The following is a 17459-nucleotide window of genomic DNA, read 5'->3' on the forward strand; positions in this document are numbered from 1 at the left end:
TCTATTTTCCGTTCCTGCAGTATAAGTGCAACGATTTTGTGGATTCCTTGTAAAAAAAGTAACAGAAAATCTGGACTATTGCAAAATCTGTTTTTGAAAAACTTCCTAATTTTCTAGATTTAGACTTTTAAAATTTTGAGAAATTTAACAGATATATTGCTGGGGTCTGATCACAGTTAGCCCATTCATTTTTAAAAGTATATTTAATGTTGAATTAATACCAGCATAATTTCATTCCGTTCCCGAGAAGAAGCCAAAATATTCGATTTCAGGTCATTTGTACGTTTTTTTGTTGTTTTTTTTAGAAATTAGCTCTCTTGTCAAAAAAAAAAAAAAAATACAGAAATACCTAACTAGAAATTCCTATGCTATAACTTTTTTTTTTAGAGAGTCAATTTTCTAAATTAGAATTTGATATATTTCTGTTGCTCTTCAAAACCGTGGTCAATATCTGCTACCAACAAAAAATTATGTGTCAATATGTTAACATCAACGGCATCTAATTTTGTAACTAGAAAGTATTAACTTACTAGTTTCGAGTATTCAATGAAAAAGAATGTCGATCGATAAAATATCAACATAATAGTCTTGTCCTTAAAAAAATATATCACATAAAAGGTATTTCACAGGACCATTTGCCACATTTCTGATTTAAGAATTTTCAAGGTGTTGAATTCAAACATGATATAATATTGGAGTTTGATCAAGATTTGACCGAATATTTTCAAGAATATAATAAATGTTTTTTGAATAGATACCTTATCAATTCTCATTTTCACAGGTGTTTCAGAAAAGAAGCCAGAATGTTAGACTTCAGATCACATTTTTTATCATTCTACATATTTTTTTTTCTTTTTAAATATTAGCCTCTCTCTGGCAAAATTGTTATTGCATAAAAACAGCTATAGTATAAAAATTTGAATTCGTCAGTTTTTCAATTTTTTTTTCTCATCTTTATCAACTGGATCAATTTCCACTACTACCGAAAATTTTTGGAAAAATCCATTAAATACGTTGACATTCACACCATGTAGTTTCTGCGATATATTAGTTTCAGGTTTTGAAAATTCACAAAAAGGCATTTCAAGTGATATAATAAACTTAGGACATAGTAGTCGTATTCTTGCACAAATTTATGATACGTCATATTGCCATCTAGTTTCTAAAACTCAATTGCAACTTTCAGATTTGAGGATTTAAAAGCTGTTGAATTCTCAGATGACAATTGTTGACAGTTGTTGACAATCATTTGACAACCTTAATGACTATACTTTAGAGCCTGAATTATGAAAATAACATTTTTCATGTAAATTACGTCACATCAATATGCATTTAAGGAGCAAAAAAAAGGTAGGTTCTAGGTGGGTAGTGGCCGGAAAAAAGATGTTGAAGTCTGATAACAGGTAGCCGGACATATTTTAAGATGAACACTAATTGTATTTTGAATAGTTCCCTGATCAATTCTAATTTTCACTTGTATTTTCAAAAAGAAGCCGAAACGACAGACTTCCTATCATTTCACATATGTTTTTTCTTTTTTTTTTAAATTGCTCTTTTTTCAGTAAAACTGTAGGAAAACTTAAAGTAGAAAGTAATAAGATATAAGAATAGCTATAGTCATTTCCCTCAAATTTTAGTATAATTTGTTTCTTTCTCTTCATAGACATGGCCAATATCAACTACAAGCGAGAAACTGAGAAAAAGTTTTTTAAAACAAGTCGATATTAATGCCATCTACTTTTTGTGAAACAGATGTTACGTTCAGGTCTCGAGTATTCACAGAATAGCAGTAGTAAACAGTACAATAGAATTGTAACATGGTGCTTCTATCCTTCCACAATATATTAGCTACACAGCAAATCACAGCCACATTTAGTATGTGCAAATCAAATGCCTCTTTCAAGATTTGAAGATTCATAAGCTTTTTAATTCTGAGATGATGTAAAGTGAAGTCCGATAGTAATTAGTTGGATATTATCAAGGGTACACTATATATGCTCCCCGAATTCAGAAAAGAAGTTGGAATGATGGACCTTATATCATTTTACCCTTTTTTTTCCTCTTTAGAATACCTCTTTTTTGGTGCTCTCGTTGAAAAAATGCCCCTCCCCCATCCATTTCTTAAAATTTTGCCACGGGCAGTCTTAACTTTCCACAAATATATTTCACACAAAGAAACTCACAGCAACATTTCTATGGATCAGTGACAACTTTCCCCAGTTGAAAACTTATAAGCTGCTGAATTCTGAGATGATAAAATGTTGATGTCAGATTATAGTTAGCCTATTTATTTTTAAATGCATGTTAAACGTGCTCCACAAATTCTCATTTTCACCGGTATTTCAGAGAAGAAGTCGAAATGTTAGACTTTAACCCATCTTGCAGCTTCTTTTTAGAAATTTGATCTCTTTTCAGTTGAATTGTTGAAAAACCAAAACAAGAAAGTATTATGATTTCAAAAATTGTTAAAGAGTCAATTTTTAAAATTGTAGTATGACAAGTTTCTTCCCCTCTGAATAATCATGGCCAATATCTACCACCAACGACAAATAGTAAAAAAGTTTGTAAAACACGATGACCCCAACATCAGATAGGTTCTTGGAAGGAGAATATTAATTTTGAGAACAGAGAAATCGGAAAAATATTAGAAGCCTGTTTCTGAAAATATTACAGTCAGATTCTGTTCTCAACCCGGAGTCACACGATTCTAGTTTCAGGCTATTTCAGAAAGGAAAAATGGAATAAAGAGCGAGAGTTTTGTCTCTTCTCGTTTTTCTATCTCTATGGCATTGAAAGTAGTGACAATCGATATAATGAAAACTTAACATGCTATTTTTTTATTTACTTTTGATGGTAGTGAATATATAAAAAAAAATTTACCTTAAAAATATATTATACTGGGTTGACGTGTTTACTCTGGACAACAGGAATTTCTGGAAATGGCAAGATTATAGAAGTCATAAAACCATGTTAGTATCGATATAACCCTTTTTTTTGGGTTACTAGTTCCAGATACAAGTTCGTTCTTCCGTTTGTTTTCTTTATTTCCTTTAATTTGGTACGGTCACAGAACAATTTTGCCCTCGTCTGGTGTAATATTTCTAGACAAATAAGTGAAAAAAGAATCACTATCCTGTAGTCCCGTCTTTAAAAGTGTACTTTAATTTGATTGGTTAGTTTTTGTGGCGTCTTTTCTTCATCCAATCAGAATCATTTTCTTAAGTGCATGTCGGAAAGGCAAATAGCCCCATCCTTTCTACTCGTTGCTACTAGATTGAATTTCGAGCAGTAAAAGACACAAAGCCAGACTTTTTCTTTCTCAGGAAATTTTAAACATGTAAAAAAAAGTATGAGCCACAACAGTTTTTTATAATTAAACTCTATTTTTCGTAGCATAGCCCTGTTTTTGTCTTTGCTTATTTCAATAACTTATTTGTTTTTTTCATCTTCTTTCAATTTTTCTGCTTCCTTGTATGGATAGTAGCTTGTATTAAACAACAATTATTTGACAATTAATTATCAATTAACTAATTAATTTAAATTAACAACTTGTGAACTTATTATTTAATTTATTCACTGACACTTAATTAACAACGAAATGAACTTCCATCAAAAATTCGTTATCATTATCCCTTGCTTTAAGCTTTTGGTCCCTAGCATAGGGTGTCCAAAACGTTGGAGTCCAGTTTAGTGGGATAATTTGAGAAGCAAGATAAAAGTAAGATAATAAAAGTAGTGAAGTAAGTAATAGAAATAAACTAAGTAATAAAAAGAAATAAAAAGTAAGATAAAATTAAAGCTCTCCTTTGATGGTACAGTTGTCTTTGGGAGTCATTAAATAAAAAAACAACAAGTTTTTCAACTGAAAGTAAGAAGCAACAATTAAAACTTAAAACGAACAGAAATTATTACGTATATGAGGGGGTTCACCCCTTAGTCAATACCTCGCTCTTTACGCTAAAGTTTGAACTTTGTTCGAATCAAAAATCCCTGAATCACAAAGGCCGTTTAATTAGAAAAGATGGCTATTTTGAAATTACTTTTTCCTTGTTTCTTTCTTCTTTACGTATTTTTTTCGTTTTAACATTGTCATTAGTCAATGTAAGCCATCATAAATTTAAAAGCAGACTGGGGTGCCTACCACAAGCTGTTTATGATATCCCTGTGATAGGTGGATCCTGTGAAATATATATGGTTATAATCTCTATAGCAATAATCAGCCAAAGCAGAGAGTAAACAACCAACCAAAACAAGGTTAACCCATGAAAAAATCGAAATTCCAATGATTCTGGGAAAAGAACTACTTGAGTTGGTCTCGGTAGAAAAAAAAACTTGCAAAGTATCACTGGGTATAGTAACCTTATAATTAATAATAATAATTTTTTTTTTACCAACTATACAGAAAATGAAGTGTAGTAAAACAAGAAAAGAGAAAAAAAATTAAATAAACAAACAAAAAAAACACAAAAAAAAACACAAAGATACATTTAACAACAACACAATAAATAACTATTACACTCAATGAGCGGCGGCTACCGGATAAGTGGGTGGCTAACACCCAAATTAGCATAAATGTTCTCTTGAAGACGGCTACTTTGCCTGACAAAACAATTTACAATCTCCGGAGCACCAAAGATCCACGTCATCTTTCTACTACTGTATCTGCGAGGTAGATACAATAAAAACTTGCAATATCTAAAATACATAATTCTAATATCGCTAATATCCCCTGTCCGAAACAGGATGTGAAGGCCAGCAGGGAACAAAACTGCATGGTCACAAAAACTCGAGTACAATTTAGCCAATGCTTTTCTGTTATATCTTCCCCTGTTGGGGACAATGTTGGCATACCCCAGTTTCAGCTTATCTTTAATATCACTCAATGCCCGGAAAAGAAATAAAGTAAGCGATTTGCAAATATTGATCCCAAGCCATCGGAAAGGTTCAACACTTTTTACAGAAAATACGCCGCAATCAAGCGGCATTGCTGAAGATTTTGAATTAAACACTAAATATTCGCATTTATCAGTGTTGAGGCTTAATCCGATTTCCCCATACAGCCGCGATACAAGTAGCACATACTTCATTAATGTAAACTTTGACCTGCTAACAAGCAGAAGATCATCCGCATATGCAATATAGGAGACGTTTGACAACCCTGAAGAGTAAGAAAGCGGTATCATATTAAGAACACTCAATAAACAAGCTTTAAAAATGAGGTGAAAGCACACTACCCTGACGTACCCCAGATCTAACTGGGATTTTGTCAAAGGCCCGGGAACCCTGCCTCAACTGAATAAATGAATTCTGGTACCAAAACCGAAGTACACAAATAATTGAACTATTCACACCCAAACGTGCCAGAGTGAGAGTGACAAACAGTATCGAAAGCTTTAGATAGGTCTAACGCACAAAAGTGAACTACCGTTTTTAAACGATGTGCTTCTTGTAACACCTTTGTAAGTATACGGTGGGCATGCTGGCATCCTATACGCGACTTAAAACCGAACTGATTTGCGTCATAATCCACCTTATCTTGAATAAATGGGAGCAGTACATACAACACTTCACTCCATTGCCGAGGACTTTTCGGAAATTCCTTACCCTTATATCGGACGCTTCGCAAGTAAGATTTGAATTCAGATTTGTTTTTTTTTTTAATATTAAATACATGACCCGAGGTGGGGTGGCCACACGCATTTCAATCTGAAGCCACATTTTTGCCCGATTTTTCACAATTTTTAACTGAGGGTTCTCTTTCCATAAAAAAACTTTTATTTTTCAAACGAATACGTGAAACAGGGACAGCAATGGCCTCGGCTTGTTTTAGGCAGGCAACAATCTGAGACTAGTAAAAATTAAATTGTGATCGAATATGAGTCGAGAGGACACTGGTACGAAGTCAATAGCAAGTAACTCTCACAGATAAGAGCAGTGTTGCCAAAGTAGACATATATAATGTCAGTTAGCTTTATTCCATTCACGCTTATCATACCATTTCGTTCTCTGTACAGAAGATTCACACTGATTCAGGCCAGTAGAATGCGAAACAGAGACAGTAAAAGAGAGGGGGAGGTGATCATAATCTCTTTCTTCATCATGAACCTCGACGCTCGAGCATATCACACCAGCCGAGCAAACACAGTGGTCTATATCAGACACACATCCACTATTATGAATATACGAAAAATCTGCACTCTTGGCTACTATCTGATATCCATCTGGCAAAGACTGAAGCACAAGATCAGACCGAGTTGACTCTTTATTTATGTTACAATTTAGGTCTCCCACTATGATCCACTTAAAGCTATGTCGTTCAATATTCTGAGGGAAATTCTTCAGAGAAGAAACAATTTTTGTAAATTGATTAAATGACCAAACTGTTTTTTTATCATGAGGTAGGTAAGTAATCATAATCACTATATTTGCAATTTAAAGGGCAATAACATTATCACAAGAGTGTATGCACTGCGGAGAGAAGCACGAAGGTCTATTACTCACAATACATGCAAGCCCTCCGGAAGGTCTGCCCCTCGTCCGTCTTGCACTGGTTGTATAAACTACATGTTCATCACTTCTGTTTAGTGAGCTGACACTTACAGCCGGCAAAAGATGTTTCTGTAGCAACACGATGTCAAAATCGATCATTTTCTGATTTATTGAATAATCTTTGTTTTTGGTGCCATTTATGTTAAAAGAACACACAGAAAACGTTACTGTTCCAGTCATTTCTTGTTCGAGGCACGCTTAGCTATGGCACTGCGGATTACGCGGCACTTTAGACTGAATGCAACATGGCCTTCACCACATAGCGCACACTACAGTTCAACCAAGCACGGTACATCTTTTGTCGATAAATGCATACCGCTGGAGCGGGAACAGCGGGGAGGGCTGGTGCAATTGGCCTTCATATGATCAGGCGATTGACAATTATAACAGCAACGGGGAGGACGGAGGCACTCAAATACTCGGAAAATTTCATATTCTACCTTAAGCCCGAGACGAAGTGCATTTGTAAGTCCAACAGCATCGTCGAAGAATATCTTAACAGTCAAGGACTACCCGATGCGCTTAGCGTCTACAACTCCTTCACGCCTCACGAACAAACTGACGTCATAAGCTAGCGGTATGCCTTTAAATAGTCCAGCGAGTTTCTACTCTTAAAGTTTTGCATCGCACTTCGGAAGATTTAGTACCGCATCACAAAATTCCTTTGCAGCAACTGGGTCAATCTGCACAAAAAGTATATTGCCCGACGGCTTGATAGAATGAATGGCTTGGTGTCCCTTGATTTGGTCAATGGCATCGCGACGTTTCACAGGATTGTTAAGCTCGGGAGAAATTCCAGAGATTACTACAGTAGTAGTAGATTTGTTTACATTTGGCTTAAACGAGGCACTGGGCAAGGAGGGAAAATTCAGATCATAAGATGTCACTTTTTCGTTTATCTGCTTAAGGGCTCGGTCTAGGGAGCTAATCTTACTGACTAACCTGGAGTAAGCTACTGCGGGGATAACCGGCACTTCAGTAGGTGAGACAATGACAAAAATTGGCAGCAGGGTATTATCAGATTCACATTGACGCAACAAGTCCAAAATATCTTTCAAATTTCTCTGCGAAGCTAGATCACCCTGCCATTTTGGAACAGATTTATTCGGATCTGCTATTCCCCAAAACTCCGCTTTGGCGTCTTTAATGACTTTATCATCAAAAAATTCCAGTGCATGATTAATTATCGTCACATCATCGATTCCTTCACGAAAATTTGATTGGAGAAAATTCAGAACAGGCGAATATGCATATTCCACTAACATCTTGCTCACGTTACAGCAATAACATTATATATGAGCTACACAGAAAGAATGCTGACGAGATACAGCTAACAAAACCTGTGGGAAGTGAGGGTACCCAAATCGCCTTTCCCCAGCAGTTTAAGGATCAATATCCGGCCGGTACTGATACGGCTCTTGTGTTTGTTCCCGCTCTCTTCTGCACAGGCTGTCACTAATTCTTTGAAATTGATATTTTTGTATAGAACAAACTTTCTTTTCAATTCAATCTTTCTTTTCCTTTCAATCTTGAAGCAAACTTTCTTTTCAATTAAAAAAAAAAAATCTTAACGGGTAAAAAGTCAAATGAAGATGTCGCAGAGTTATACTCAAATGAAGTTAGACTTCAAATGAAGATGTCGCAGAGTTATAGAAATTTTGATTTCACACATGCTAAAGCTTTTTAACCGGGCAAAAGAGAAAAGTAAATCTTAAGAAAAAAAAAAGTAAAACTAAAAAAATAAAAAGGACAAATCATCATACCAGGTCAAAACTGCTGTGGCAAAAACGACCCAAGATAAATCAAAATAGAATACCTACAAAGTAAATTAATATCAAGTATTTAATAAATACATTTTGACTTACCTTTCAGGGAAAAAAGCAGCCATGTTAGATACTATAATAGCACCCCAATCTCCTCCTTGAACAAAAAATTGTTTATAGCCCAGTCTGTCCATTAATTTCACCATAATTTGTCCCATCTCTGCTGGACCCAGCCCAGGTTTGACTGCCCCTTCTGACCACCCATAACCAGGCAATGAAGGAACTATAACCTCAAATACTATACCGTTATGAGGTTTCAGAAGCAGAGGCAGAAGCTTTTGAAATTCCACTATTGAACCGGGCCAGCCATGAAGTAATAGCAAAGGGTAAACTTTAACGTTTTCTTGTAGGTTAGGAGTAGCTCTTTGAAACTGTATATTCAAACCTTCAATTTGAGTTTTGAAACTAGGATACATATTAAGCATCTTTTCATGTTTACGCCAATCGTACTCATTCTGCCAGAAGTGATGAATCTTTTCCATGGCTGACTGAGAAACGCCATACGAAAACGCAGCACCGTTCAAAGTCGGTATGGAACGAAGGGGTAGCTCAAGCCGTCTGTTTAAGTCTTCAATAATCTGTAAATGTAATTATTAGTCTTGTGCATTGTTTTACAGAAACTCATAGGTATTAAAAGTATAAGAGGCACATTAATCTGAGATATCAATTTAATTTTTTCTCTGGGGAAGTCTTATTACATTATCAAACTTTTTTTTTTTTTTTGCAAATATGTTATAATTTCTGAACTACCGGTAGGTAGGACTTTCCGTTCCTCTTACAATTAGAGTAATTCCTCATCCATGCTTCTACTCCACTAATGTGCAACAATGTATCTGAGAGCCAGAATTAAAAACAATTTAGACAGAGGGGCTGATCCCTTGAGTTCCGAGTATACAGTCGAAAAACCGTAAAAACAAGAAGATAAAAATAGTCAGTTATAGCAATAACAACTGTTTACAGACACAAAGTCCGTTTTCAGAAGCTTGAGGATCATTCTCTTTCTGTATAATCTAAGAATTAACCTGATTAAATTGTATTAAAATCCATCTGATTAATTAAATAATTAATCAAAATCATTTGAGAAATTCTACATAAAATTATAGCTTGTTAAACCGATGCCTTTGATCCGAGGCGCCCTTAAATGTGAAGGAGGCTAATGCTCCCTCCTTCAACCTTTTTTTTTTACATTCAAGTTGAATATTTATATAACAATGCTTAGAGAATTATAATCCTCTTTGAAAAAAAATGTACCCCTCCAATGTTTAGTAGGATGGGGAAGTATAAAATATCAAATTTGTATTACATGGCCATTATTTCCGCAGTTTTCAAGACGACCTCTTCAACCCCCCCCCCCCTCCACCCATTCGCTGTAAATGTTAGACAGCGCTCATAATACTTCTGTCCGCTTTTCAACTTTACGTGTTGGTAAGGATGCGAACGTAATCTTTTACGCTAAACAGAAAAAGATTATGTGCAATAAGAGAGGTGCTATCACCCTGCAGCACCCATAGTACAAGCAAAATCTAATAAATCCTGGGAGTCAAGGATGATTATAGTTTATTTTCTATCCTATACCCCTCCCAATCTCCTTTTATAATTATCTGACGGCTCACGGAGATAGAAATTTTGGACATAAAATACGTTTTTATTCAGATATATAAGAGAAGTATGAATTTTGGGAGGCATGAATTTTAGGCATAAAAAGCTTTTTTGTTGCCTCTTGTAAACTCCCCCCCCCACCAAAGCTAATACCCCCCCCCCCAGCCCTCCCTTGCAATGGCTGATGTGCAGCACTAAGGTAAAGAATTGTACATAATTTTACGAAGCCACAAAGGGATTAACTCAGTCAAATGAAGCTTAAAATAAACAGCTATGTATTTTGTGTTAACTTGGTAGATGTTAAGGGGATCTTAAAATGGACCACCACGCGGCATTACTCCTTCTGGAACCGTCAACATACACTTTCTCAATACGTTTAAACCGATTGGCAGTCTCAGAATTATCCCTTGGTGGCTTTTTAGCACACTTTGGGCCCAAATTGTTGTTCTGCACCACAAAAATGGAAAGAACATGATTTTGCTGGGGCACAGGTACGGAGAATCCCAAACTAAAGCCTCTCTGTGGTTAAAATTTACGGAATTTTAGCCACTTGTGATTGCTGGATTTTTTCTCTTTAAAACTTGTTTAGTGATATAATGTTTCAAACATCACTAAATATGAGCCTTAATAGCTTAGTCAATGTTCTTTGCTACTTAAAAAGGGCACTAGAGCTTTTGGCTTCCGTTGGAATGAGCCCTTCACCGATTTTCTAGAACCATTGGTTCGATACGATCACCCCTGGGACAAAATCAAAATAAACAATCATACATTCATGATCTTTCTTCTCGGCAAAAATGCAATTATTGTTATTGATTGAAAACCTGTCTTGGTACAAAAAAAAATGACGGAGCACTACAAAGAGAGAGAAAAAAGGAGAAAAAAAAGGACCACTATACAAAGATACAACTATGACAACGAAACTAGAGTTGAAGAAGTCGGCTCCAAGCATGTCTTGAAATCTTTCCGTTGTGTTTCTCCATAAGTTTAGCAACAGCTATAGTAACATTTGCTATGCGAGGAGCTTTGAATTGCGTGTCCGAATTAGATATCTCAGTAGGTATTTTACGAAACGGAAGAAAGTGGAGCGGATTTTCAATTTATCAGAATTTGTAAGAGTTTTCCACGAGGGTGCAATGTAGAGGATGTAGGGGGGAGCAACAGTTCTGTAAAGTGTTGCAGGATAACTGCGATTAAAACGAAGCTTAGCAAAGACTATGGAAGCATATGAAAAATATATGCGGCATTGTATGCCTTCTGTTAGGAGATGACATGTTTCTCATGTTTGTAGACCGGTAATCAAAATTCTGCCATAGGGTTCTCTGATACGCTAAATTTGACGCTATAATTTTCTTTAAGATAACTTACTCTCTTAGGGGTATTTTGCCCCTTTTTCACAAATAAAGCCGATGAGAGCACAGAGCTTTCGAAATACATTAAGGAAAGATGTACATTTTTTTCGATACGCATCAAGACTATGTAAACAGAAATGTCTAATGCCGAAGAAATAATTTTATTGGTTATGCTAATGTCTTGAAAACTCTATTTGTACCCCCATAAGCTTAATTCTAAAATATAACTTAAAATGTATCGAAAAGTTGAAACGAAAGAAAACCAGTTATTACGTCATCATTCAATAAAAGTGTAAAAAATGTAAATAATTACAAGGGTCATTGATCTTGTAGGAAAACAGGCTATTACACTATCATTCAATAAAATATAAGTTGGCTACTCCATAAGCAATAACATTTTTTATGAATCTTTTACGCTTAGTATGCTAGCAGAGTCCTTTCAATGGCAATTCACGCTAATATGTGTCGGGACCTATTTTGATATTGTTGGTATTATATGCAGTTTTGTTTTGTTAGCATTATATGGAGATTTGTATGTTGTTTTTTTTGTGACCCATTTGTTAATAAAAAAAAAAATTAAAAAAATGTAAGAATTTCTGCAGTTCTTATTTCCATATCTCCACACAGTGTGTCGGACTCACGCGAAAAAGCAGAGCTGTAAGATCATGTATTCCGGAGCCAATTCAAGTCACAGCTTCGGTGACTCAGACGTGAGTGAATATTAAGACTTGGACTATGGATTGTGACTTGGTGTTTTAGTGAAATAAGATTAACTCACACAAATTTAGCTTATTTTCAAAGTAAATGATGCTAAAGGCAATGAACCATTTTTGAAGACAATAAAAGCTAGACATTATTAATTCACAAAACTAATATCACCTTGGTTGAAAATTTCGATTCAATTAGATGAAGTGGAGAGCTACGCTAGGTTAATTCACATTTGGAGAGTGTCCGTTTCAAAAATATTAGAAGTTCATGAAATGTTGGCTTCAATTTCTTAAGTCCATATGATACCTTAAAAACGATCTTGCGAGCCTCAGCGTTGGCTGACCGTATCAAAGACAAATAGTCCATTAGTGAATTCTCACAGGGGACTAGTTATCATCGAAAGCTACTCAGAATTTATGATTTGACTGTGTAATTTGACTAAACAAAAATGACAGTGACATTTACTTCCCTTTCGTTGGCCACTTTGTCAATCAAATCGAGTGTCACTACAGTAAACTCCCGAAGTGGCCAAATTGCCCAAATGATAATTCCTTTGAGCTGGTTTTTAGCGTTTTCCTAGCAGGTATGGTAAGACATTATAGGAACTGCTCTTTCTTGAACATTAAAAAGACAATTCTGCTCAGTTAAATCGAAAAAACAAATCTACATTTTCTGATGGTGTAACTACAACTACTATTATAAACAACTCACCACAGCACCAAGCTACCTGAGGCCAACACAGCTACGCAGGCTCCTCCTCCATCTCAATCTGTTCAAAGCCTCAGTCTTTATACCCTCCAGAAAGTCCCTATTTCCCTTAAATCTTTCCTGATGACATCATCCCACTCCAACCTAGGACGATCTGCTTTTCGTTTAGCCCTCGACGATTGGCCAAAAAGGATAATATCTATTAATCGGTCATCCTTCATCGGCAGAAGGTGCCCTAGCCATCTCAACCTTTCATTCATTCTAGGCTTAGAAAGCGGGATTGAGCGACACTTTTCGTATAGGCTCCTGCAGGAAATACTGTCATTCAGTCGGGAGTAGTAATTTCATATTACGCCCTTGTGTCGCCCCCCTAGTGCTGTCATCTATTCCAATATATTATTGAGCTTTACTTGACCGTTTGTATCAACATAGGTATGACGTGACCGCTCGTATTTGTTACATCTATAGTGAAATAAAAAAGTAGTAGTGGACACTACTATATAATGACCGCTTGTATGAACCTAGGCATGATGTTATCGTTTGCATCAACATAATGGGGTGATCGTTTACATCAACTTAGGTATGATGTGACCGCCTATATCAACATAGGCACGGGAATGACCACTTGTATTAAAGTAGGCATGGCGTGACCGACTGTATCAACGTAGGCATGGGGATGACCGAAAAAAAAATTATAAAATAAAGAAATAAAAAAATAACAAGATTGCGGTTGTACTTGACAAGATTTTAATAATATCAGAAAACGATTTTTGATAGCATTATTCTAGATTTTGATAGTATCAGGAAAGTTTTGATAGTAGCAAAAAATATTTTGTTAATATCGAGTGAGATTTTGCTAGTACCACGCCAGATTTATTTTTAATAACTTTCAAGATTTTGATAATACCAGAGAGGGTTTCATTATATCTGACAAGATGTTGATAGTAATAAACAATATTTGGTAGTACCATACAATATTTTAATAATATGATGCAAGCTGTTTGATAATATCAGGCAAGATGTTGATGATTCCAAGCAATATTTTGGTAATACTTGTCAAGACTTTGATAATACCAGACATATTTTGATAGCACCATGTTAGAGTTTAATAATATAAGACAAGTTTTGAGATGTTTGATCTTATCAGGCAAGATTTTGGTAATACTTTTTTTTTATTATTACAGGCTTCACGGCTCCATCACAAATGATGATTTGCCGCTAGTCCTGGTAGTTACCTCATTTTCTAACGCTGAGGTACTTGTTATACCTTCTCTTGAACGCATCAAGGGAAGGATTTTTTTGGGATTACCTCTGCCGGCAATCTATTCCATGTGACAACCGATCGTCGGGCAAAACTCCTTTTCAGATATTCTTGCCGAAGAGTACCCTGCTCAAGGTAGTCCTGACGAGCTCTACTTCGGCGAGTTGATCGCAAGGGCTTTTCTTTATCAGGAACGAGCTTTGATAGCTCCTCCGATGGAGGGTTATACAAGTACTTATAGGAAACCAACATGGACGCCACATCGAAACGTTCCCGGATCAGCTGTGGGGTTTTAACTTTCGTGTTGCCAGAGGTTGCTGCACGCACTGCTCTATTTTGAATATGTTGGAGTGGGGCAATATGGCGTTTTGGTGCATCAGCGAAGAGAGGACACGCATATTTCATGACAGGTCTGATGCACGAATTGGAAAGTGCCAGAATAGAATCATCGGGAAGAAAACTTTTGCATCTTAGGATAACGCCTAATTTCTTGTTGCAAAAGGATCTAATTTTACTGATATGCTCAGTCCATGAGAGATCAGAAGAAAAGTTAACTCCTAGCTGGTGTTATGCATCAAATCGCGTTATTGCCTCTTCTTTGAAGACGAAATCAGGATGATCCCTTATATTACTCATCTTAGAAATTAGAAGCAGTTTTGTTTTTGATGCGCTAAAGCGTGCAAGTCATGCATCTGCCCACACCTCAATTTTTACCAGGTCAGCCTGAAGCTCCTTGTGGGGTTTACTGGGATCTTCGTCTTTTGCGATTGATGTTTTTGTTGTTGTGCCATCCACAAAGTGGTGAGGTTTTTTCAGAAGGTTGTCCCCTAGGTCGTTTATGAACACCAAGAAAAGAGTTGGCCTAAGAATACTTCCTTGTGGTACTCCTGATAAAACTGGGTGTTCTTTTGATGTGAAGCCATCGAGGACAACTTGCAACGATCGTTGACGAATTAAGTCGGCAAGCACGCCAAATAGTCGACCATGAATTCCATAGGCTTTCAGTTTACAAAGAAGTACCTTATGCCATACACGATCAAAGGCTTTTGCAATGTCAAAGGAGACAAGGCGAATATCGTGTCCCTGAGAAAGGAGCTCAACCCACTCTTGATACTGTGCAATCCAACAGATTAACATAGACCGTTTTCTGCGAAAACCGCATTGTGTGTCTGCCAACAGCAGATGTGACTCAAGGTATTGGAAAAGGGTCCTATTAATACAGCTTTCATAAGCTTTGTCTACAGAGGACAGCCGACTTATTGGGCGATATATCTTTATTAGTAATGTCAGACTCAGCTTTTTAAACACGGGCAACACGAGCAGTTTCCCAGGCTTTCAGGAATAATCCCGCTACAAAGCATTTTCTATGGAGAGAGGCAAGAGGACCTGCAAGTTCAGGGGCACATCCTTTAAGGATGAGATTGGGAATATTGTCTGGTCCTGAAGCTTTGGCGACATTCAGCTGGCCTAGCGTTCTGAGCACCTTCCTAGTAGTTATGTTACCGCAGGTGATTTTTGCATCGGTTCGTGGCGGAAAGGGGAAAGGGGAGATTCCGTCCTCATCAAGTCAGGAGACCTTTGAAAGAGCTTGTGCAAGAGCATCTTCCTATTCCTGGCATGATTGGATCATCGTCCCTTTAACATGAAGCGAGGGAATTAGTGTTGATTTAGATAACTGTAGAGCTTTTTTGACGACCCTCAACCACTGCTTTGCAGGGGCACTTTTCAGTTTATCTACAAACTTGTCCTTGTAATTGGCTCTAGCTTGACGTACAGCTTTAACAGACTCGTTTCGAGCGCTTATAAAAGCAGCCCGGTCCTTTTCGGATTCAGTTGAACGCCATTTCTTGTGAGCCTTCTTTCTGGCCCTGATTGCCTTTCTACAACCAGCATTGAACCATGGCTTATCTCGAGATGGGACTTTTACTGTTTTTAAGGGGACGAATTGCTCAATAGCCTCTGTAATCGCTTTTTCGTAAACTGCCGCTGCTTTATGTGGGGCTTCTTTTACAAATATTCTCCACAGCTTTGCTGATAAGAAGTTTCGCAGACCATCCAAGTCTGTGCGGTGATACTGCCTGATGATCTGCTAGTACTTTACATGTGGAGTAATTTTGAGATTTTCACAAGCTATAACTGCCGCATGGTTGCTGGCAAAGGGATAGCTTTCAACACTAAAAGAATCCGAATGATCAGTTAAGAAGAGATCAAGCCTGGATGATCCATGAGGGCCGATAGGAATCCAAAGTGCCAAAAAAGGTATGTTATTTTTAAGGTACATGACAACACCACCTCCACCGTAAGTCGAGTTTCTCGGGTTTTCGCGATCCAGCCTGAGCAAAGTGTAACCAGGAATGCTGATGTCACTATCAATGACGGTAGAATTCAAGTTGGTCTCGGATACACACATGACAGAAGGGTAGACTTCATTCATCATGTGCTGTAGGTGATCTAACTCGGATTGGAGACCACGTACATTGCAGTTGGTAACAGTAAACGTATCCGTAAGAATTGTCTTGGGGCGCGCATTGGGTCGTCTACTAGAAGGAAGTCCGATCCGAGGCTGTTTTTTCCGTTTGAAAACTTGGCAAAATCTTCATAATATTGATAATAGCAAACAAGATTTTCATAGGAATATCTTAAATTTTGGTACTAGCAGACACGATATTGATAAAACAATGTCATATTTTGACAATATCAGACACGTTTAATACTACCAGCAAGTGTTTTGTAAGAATCTGTTAGATTTTAATAATACAATGGAAGATTTTGTTAATAACTTGCAAGGTTTTTATAATACTATGTAAAGTTTTGATTCTCATAGAGGATTCTCATTAATTCAAGCGAGTTTTGATAATTTAGTAAAAGATGTTTGATAACATCAGACAAGATTTTGGTAATACTTGGCAAGATTTTTATAATACCAGACACGATTTTGATAGTAGCATTCTATATTTTGATAATATCAGACAAGTTATGATAGCAGCAGAAAACATTTTGTTAATATCAAGTAAGAATTTGCTAGTACCACGCAAGTTTTTAAAATAACTTTCAAGATTTTGATAAGACGATGTAAAATTTTGATAAGATCAGGGAGGATTTTCATTATGTCTGACAAGATGGTTATAGTAACAGACAAGATTTGGTAGTACCATGCAATATTTTGATAATGCAAGGCAACTTGTTTGATAACATTAGATAAGATTTTGATAATTCCAAGCAAAAGTTTTGTAATAGTTGGCAAAATTTGATAATATCAGACAGAATTTTGATAGCACCATGCTAGATTTTAATAATAATGGACAAGTTTTGATATTATCAGAAGATATTTTGCTAATAACAAGTAACATTTGATAATAACCATGCAAGATTTTGTTCATAACTTGCAAGCTTTTGACAATACCACGTAAGATTTTGATAATACCAGAGAGTATTCTTATCGTGTCTGACAAGATTTGGTAA

General features: G+C 36.4%; 1 protein-coding gene across 1 annotated transcript in view; it reads right to left on the reverse strand.

The window, feature by feature from the left end:
* LOC148945131 (juvenile hormone epoxide hydrolase 2-like) overlaps positions 1-17459 on the reverse strand; it is a 47231-nt gene that overhangs the window by 14107 nt on the left and 15665 nt on the right. The window contains exon 2 of the mRNA XM_089099283.1: positions 8415-8950. Within this exon, the coding sequence (XP_088955409.1) occupies positions 8415-8950 (536 nt within the window). The remainder of the gene's footprint in view (positions 1-8414; positions 8951-17459) is intronic.

Source organism: Artemia sp. Qi Xiang Cuo, chromosome 13 (genome assembly GCF_049724085.1).
Source record: "Artemia sp. Qi Xiang Cuo chromosome 13, ASM4972408v1, whole genome shotgun sequence".
Classification (NCBI taxonomy): domain Eukaryota; kingdom Metazoa; phylum Arthropoda; class Branchiopoda; order Anostraca; family Artemiidae; genus Artemia; species Artemia sp. Qi Xiang Cuo.